This window comes from Filicampus tigris, chromosome 3 (genome assembly GCF_054856515.1).
Source record: "Filicampus tigris isolate MCC_2025a chromosome 3, RoL_Ftig_1.0, whole genome shotgun sequence".
NCBI classification, from domain to species: Eukaryota; Metazoa; Chordata; class Actinopteri; order Syngnathiformes; family Syngnathidae; genus Filicampus; species Filicampus tigris.
This window is the reverse complement of record NC_141219.1, coordinates 8,732,211-8,739,272: the sequence shown is the minus strand read 5'-3', so window position 1 is coordinate 8,739,272 and position 7,062 is coordinate 8,732,211. Positions and strand designations below refer to the sequence as shown.

The 7,062-nt window shown below is 41.1% G+C and overlaps 1 protein-coding gene across 1 annotated transcript; it reads left to right on the top strand.

The window, feature by feature from the left end:
- The first annotated feature begins 1,272 nt into the window (after window positions 1-1,272).
- Window positions 1,273-6,957, top strand: grk1a (G protein-coupled receptor kinase 1 a). Its single transcript, XM_086024795.1, has 7 exons — window positions 1,273-2,139; window positions 2,722-2,849; window positions 3,506-3,663; window positions 3,817-3,900; window positions 3,978-4,102; window positions 4,999-5,200; window positions 5,295-6,957. The coding sequence occupies exons 1-7, from the start codon at window positions 1,438-1,440 to the stop codon at window positions 5,585-5,587; spliced, it is 1,692 nt and encodes a 563-aa protein (XP_085880921.1). The 5' UTR covers window positions 1,273-1,437; the 3' UTR covers window positions 5,588-6,957.
- Window positions 6,958-7,062: the final 105 nt, after the last annotated feature.

Sequence of the window (7,062 nt, the reverse complement as noted above, 5' to 3'; positions counted from 1 at the left end):
AACACACACTAAGAATGGGACTTGTAGCATGTATTTCACGAAAGACACTTAGCACATTTTTTTCTTTTACACTACCTGGAGTAAAAATATTTTTTTGTAATTGAGATACTATATGATCAACCAACACAACGTAGAACATAAATTCAAATTGGAAGGGAAATGAATGATATGTAGTTTCATAAATTTTAAGCAAATACAAATCTGAAAAAGATGGTGCGCATTTGTGTTCAGCCCCTCGTCAGTACTTTGTAGAGCCATCGTTCGCTTCTTTTGGGTTATGTCAACCAGCTTTGCATATCTAGACATTGAATTTTTTGCAATTTCTTTTCAAAATAACCCAAACGCAGCCAGATTGGATAGAGCGTGTCTGCGAACAGCAATTTTAAGTCAATAATGAAGTTCAAGGGGTATAAATATGTTTCAAGGCTTTCTATTTTTGGGGCTACTAAGATGGTAGGTGATACATGAATGTGCAGCTTCACATGATGATCTGGCCAAAATGAATCTCCACTTGTAGTGTTAAACTTATTAGCAAACATTGTCACTGTCCTAAGATGTCTCAAGTCTACGATCACTAAATGATATTGTGTGTGTTTGCGCGTGCCGGAGTGTGTGTTCTTGTGCACGTGTAGCTATAAGCTGATAACCCCTAAACTCTTCTCTCAGCAGATTTATTTAGAAGCGCCATCATCCTATTAGCAGCAATGTTCTTAAATAGAACATGGATGTGAGACTGCTTCTGCAATTAAACATAGCAGATCTAGTTCCATTAAAGTCAACTGAAAATAAACATTGAGCAGCACAATATAATGTATAATTCCACATGGTACACTTTAGAAGATGGTAGCTTTAGAAGAAGGGAATAGGCAATAGATAATTGCTGCTCTCAAAATTTTTTTTAGCGTCACAGCTAGATGTGTCAGAAACTATCCTAATCAGCGTGTATCTACGAGTGGTTGGAGCGATTAGGAGCACCTTAAATTTAAACCTAGATGACTGTTTACATTTCTTTGTATTGTGTAACATTAATACTTGATTACTCTTGTACTCAGTGGAGTTTTTTACTCACTGCATATGTAACAAATTCACGTTTACATTGTTTAACTAGCACGTTTTTATTGTTACTATTAATAAAAAATATAATGTCATATAAATGTACTCTTATTGTCCGTTATTAGGTCAGTTGTCCCATCCTGTCCTTCACACATTGTAGGTTGGTGAAGGATAAAACCAGAGTGGCTAAAGCCCTTTGGGAAAACGATGAGGCAGCCAGAAACGAATGTGTGTGAGGAAGGACTCTCAGGTTTAGCCTGCCTCACTGTGGCATCCAAACCCTGTTGTTTGCTCCATCGTTGATTTCCGCTCCCCCGTCTTTCTTATTTGCTTGCATCTACTTTACAGACACAATCTGTTTTCTTCCCGTCGACCGTCGTCAACATGGATATTGGCGGGCTGACAACAGTGGTCGCCAACTCGGCCTACATCTCAGCCCGCGGGAGTTTTGATGGCACCGCCAACCCTGCAACCAACCGAGACAAGAAATACCACTCCCGCCTCAAGCTGCCCCACATCACTGTGTGTGAGGGCCTCCGGGAGACTTTAGATTTGGGCTTCCAGAGCGTCTGCGTGGAGCAGCCCATCGGCAAACGTCTTTTTCAGGAGTTTCTAGACTCCCACACTGAGTACAAGGGTCCTTGCCGCCTGTGGAAGGACATCGACGATTACAACTTGGCAGAGGATGAGGACAGAGTGAAAAAAGCAAACAAGATTTTGTTGCGCTACATGGAGCCTGGCGTCAAGTATTTCTGCCCCTTCGTGCCAGAAAATGCCATTACAAAGGTCAAAGACAAACACCAGCAAGCTGGGGATGATCTCTTCGGTGAGACACTGGATAATGTGATGGACTTTCTCAAGGAAGTACCGTTCACTTTCTTCTTGGAGAGCATGTATCTCAAGAGGTTTCTGCAGTGGAAGTGGCTGGAGGTGCAGCCAGTAGGAGAAGACTGGTTTCTGGATTTCCGTGTGCTGGGCAAAGGGGGTTTTGGGGAGGTGTCCGCTTGTCAGATGAAGGCCACGGGGAAATTGTACGCCTGTAAAAAGCTCAACAAAAAGAGACTGAAGAAGAGAAAGGGCTATGAAGTAAAGAATTACCCGTATTCATGGGGAATGTAGATTATAGTAGTGGTTCACATCTTTTTTTTTCATTCTCTGCTCCAGGGGCGGAGCCATGGGTGGGCCTGGGTGTGCACAGGCCCACCCAGATTGACAGACTGCCCACCCAGTGAGATTCATGAAAAAATATATACTTTTAAATTTTCAGGAAATGATTAAATAATTTTTGAGTGTGTGTTTTGTTGTGTTTTTTTATTTTATGGCATAATTGTGGATGTCTAATCAAGATCTGAACTTCATATTATTCAGTTTGTCATTTTATTTGAATGTACGATGGAGGAGGATTGTGCTCAGTGAGAGAAATATTCAGGCCCACCATGATTTTTCCAGGCCCGCCCATTAGCCACATTCTGGCTCCGCCCCTGCTCTTTTCAGTGACTTAGTGTGGATGATTGTCTGCGACTGACTGGTAACCAATCCAGGGTTTCATGTCTTACGCCTTCAGTCATCTGCAGTAGGCCGGAACCCACCCATGACCCTGAACAGGATAAGGGGTCAAAAATAGATGTGAAATGGCGGCTGCTGAATGTTGATTCTTGAACCCTGCAGGGAGCCATGGTGGAGAAGAGGATCCTGGCACGTGTTCACAGCAGATTCATTGTCTCCTTGGCCTACGCCTTCCAGTCCAAAACAGAGCTGTGTCTGGTTATGACCATCATGAATGGAGGAGACCTGAGGTGAGCCTGTCCCCACTTTGCCATACTTACAAGAAAAAAAAGTTGAAAGATTAAGAGAATACCCTAAACTTTAGAGCAGGGGTCACCAAGTCCGGTCTTCAAGAGCACCTATCCTGCATGTTTTCCATCCCTCCCTGCTGCAACACACCTGTTTCAAATGATCAGTATGGTTATCAGGCTTCTGCAAAGCTTGCTGATGAGCAGAAAACTGTTAAAGTAGCAGTTTTTTTAAAAAAAAACAGGAAAAACAGGTATAGATAATATGCAGTTGCTTGATTGACTGGTTTTGGTGTGCTTGAAGTTAAAAAAAAAAAATCAAAGTGGCCCTTGCATCCTTTGATTTTTGTCTGTGACCCTCAGAAGAAAAATTTGGGATACCCATCCGTCCATTTATCCATTTTCTGAACTGTTTATGGGTCACTTGTGTGCTGGAGCTTATCCCAGCTGTATTTTGGGTGGTAGGCGAGGTACACATTGAAATGTTTGCCATGAGCCATTCTCAGGGTAAGTTTGGACATCCCTGGTTGAGACTGTTGTGTTGCCCTTCACTAAGTGTTTCCATTCTGGTTTTGTTTTCTCTGCATGTTTGGAGAGTAAGTGAAATCGAATTTCTCCAAGGTGACTCCTACGTTTGCCACATTGTATTTCTCTATCAGGTATCACATATACAACGTGGATGAGAACAATCCAGGCTTTGACGAACCACGGGCTTGCTACTATGCTGCGCAGATCATCCAGGGCATGGAGCATCTCCACCAGAAGAGGATCATCTACAGAGACCTCAAGCCAGAGAATGTGCTGCTGGACAATCAAGGTCAGATGCAGCCTTCACAAAATGGTTGTTCTGTATACGCAAACCGTACTTTCGCTGCACACAATGTCAAATGCTGTTTGGCGAGGTAATTGATCTGGTCACTGTTGACATCTGTGCCGTACACAGGGCCTAAACACATGTTTATTCTTGTAGGTAATGTCCGCATCTCTGACCTGGGTCTGGCTGTGGAGCTGGCTGATGATCAGTTCAAAATAAAAGGTTATGCAGGCACTCCAGGTACAGTTAAGCAATTACACCAAGCGTTATCTCGTCCGAGCTTTCTGTCTTAATTGTCAATGTTCGTCCACCCGCAGGCTTCATGGCACCCGAGCTGCTCAAAGGAGAAAAATATGACTACTCTGTGGATTACTTTGCTCTGGGTGTCACTCTATTTGAATTTTTGGCTGCAAAAGGGCCTTTTAGGAGCAGAGGAGAAAAGGTAAGCAGAGTCATAAAAGCATCTTTGTCCTTGCTTTTGAAAGTTCATTGAGAGCCATATGGAGATTACTGTCTATATCTGTGGATGTACAGAAATTGATTTTCATTGATCCTCCCTCGGGATCCCTCAAGTGTGAGGCAAACATTCTAACAATTTGTTAATGCTGCTCTTTATTTGAAAATCCAGGTTTTATTTCTATAACCAATATGTTGTTGTTCCCGAAATCTTGAGAAGGAACGGGAAGCAATGCATCCCGACAAATGGGTGTTAACTAATGCATGCTCTGCCGTGGACATTTATATTCGGCAACTGGAATCCAACATTTACTGCCACCTAAACATATACGGTATTTGTCAAGTAGGTTTTTTCAATGGGTAGAGTGGAAGATAGTATCACCAAAAATTCACATTTATAAACCACATAAACCACTTTAATGACTGACAAAGATTCCTATAGATGGTGACGTTGCATCACTTTGGATTTGAGGTCAGCACAGATTTTCAGTTGAAGAGAAATCTTAAAGTAAAATCAACCCCAACATATTCTTTGTAATTATATGTTCTCTTTTAAGGAGTCTCAGCTTTTCACGTCGATGATGAAGGAAAGAAATGCTACCATGATGGAAGTCGGACAAGTTTAGGCACTAACAACAGAGTGTTACTGTTTACGTATTTGTATAAACAGAATATGTGTTGAAGTGGTCAGGAGAAAGTGTGTCGTGAGCTTATTCCTTTGCGAGTTTGTTGCTTATATTGTCACAGAACACAATATTCTGTGGGTCTCTAAAGATCAGTCAAAATGGTGAAACGGTTGGCAATATGGGAAACGACTTTGAAAATGGATGGCAGTGAATGAGTTCAGGTAAACCTGTAAAAAAAAAAATGCGCTCCTGCCAGGTGGAAAACAAGGTCGTGAAGATGCGTATTTTGAATGACCCCGTGGTCTACCCGGAGAGGTTCAGTGAGAAGGCCAGGTCCATCTGCGAGGGTCTGCTGCTTAAAGAGGTGGACAAGAGGCTCGGCTTCAAGAACGGCTCGTGTGACGATATCAGGGCGCACCCTTTCTTTGGTGACATGAATTGGAGAAAGCTCAATGCAGGTGTGTAGGACACAAGTTCAAGCCAAACACGTTGCTCATCGAGGTCAAACATGTCATTTCAGATTTCCTCAACTTTCCCTTAAATTCTCCTCAGGGATTCTTCTGCCCCCTTTTGTGCCAGACTCCAAGACCGTTTACGCCAAAGACATCGATGACGTCGGAGCCTTTTCTACAGTTAAAGGCGTCCAACTGGAAGACAAAGACACAGATTTTTTTGACGAGTTTGCATCTGGGAACGTGTGCGTCCCATGGCAAGAAGAGATGATTGAGACGGGAATCTATGGGGAGCTGACCTTGTGGGGTCCCGCTGGCACCTTACCCAATGACCTGCGGCGTGAATCGATACTGGAACAACCGGCCCGCTCTTCCACCTGCTCAGTGTCATGAGGGAATAGCCTCCTTTGAACCGTTGATACTTTTCATCAGAGCTTGGTATTCCGCCTATGACGGACGCCCATTTTGTAGGGGATAAACGATGGACGGCAAACTTAAAAAAATAGTCGGACTAAGCATAATCGGAAGCCCATTTTTCCCGTCTTTGTAATCGTCTACTTTTGCAGTGACGTTGGTCGTCGGAAACGCTAGTTTAAAATGCTAGTCGGACCGGCCTGTAGGCAATTACTATTTGGTCCGGCTGGACATAATGGCGGATAAATGGACAGCGGATGGGTAATCCGGCTGTTGACGGAAGGCGATAAATGGACGGCAAATTTATAGTAAACTGCCCAGCTCTGCTTGCAATTTTTTCATGCAAAAATTCTAGACAGATGTTTGATGGTTTGTTTCAAATTCAACACTAATTATTTCTTTTTTGCAGTCCCATGTCAGTTCCTTTGTACAATTTACAAAATGTAAGGGTTTTTTTTTTAATAATGAAGTGAGCCGTTTGAGATTTGTTTTTGTCTTCATCAGTGCAAGATATTTATATATATTTTTTTAAATGTGTCTTTATTTTCCTAATACTGTATTTCACTGGTATTCTAAAAATCTAGGCATATGTTCAAATATGCATTAACCCTTTCATGCACAGTGGTCACTACAGTGGACAGCTATTTAAAAGTTTTTTCGCCTATATTAATTAATCTAATTTAAAAAAAATCTTTTAACCCTTTCATGCATTAATTATGATGTGATGTAATTATTTAAAATATAAATATATTTTTTAGATTACTAAATATAGGCGAAAGCAACTTTTAAATAGCTGTCCACTGTAGTGACCACTGTGCATGAAAGGGTTAATGTAGTAACAAAATACAGTACTTGTTTTAGAAGAAGAGAGTTAGCGTCACATTTGACTACATCTCCTTCACTGACTATTAAGTGATACAATTTCCTTTTTTTCCTTTTTTTTTAATGAGAAATTAAATTGTCTCTATGAATGTTCTGAGTTCCATTTTTGATGCCAGTCTTTTATTGAGCACAATAAATCGACCCAAAGTAGTTCCCATTGCAGAGTTCGGTGTAGCTCAACTTTCTATCGCCAACCATCTTCCTCTAAGAACTGCAGAATGAATGGCTTGCACCCTATTCCTGGTTGCACCCCATTTTGTTTGTATCAATTGCCCAAAGAGTAATCCATTGAATCCATAATTTTTCTCAATCAATCTTTTTAATGAATGAATTCATTAGAATCCGCATCTGTAATAATAACCACTACTTTATGGTTTTGACTTTTGCAAATACAATGATGAGTCAACATCACTTGTACAATACTGTGTAAATTTTAAAAATAAAATAAAATAATTTGTAAAAATACATTTAAGCGTCCTCGTGGCCGTTGAAATGTGTTCTGTAAATCAAAGCTATTAATATTTTTCCACTATTTATATTTTTTACATTATTTGTCCTTGTTCCTTCCTCTT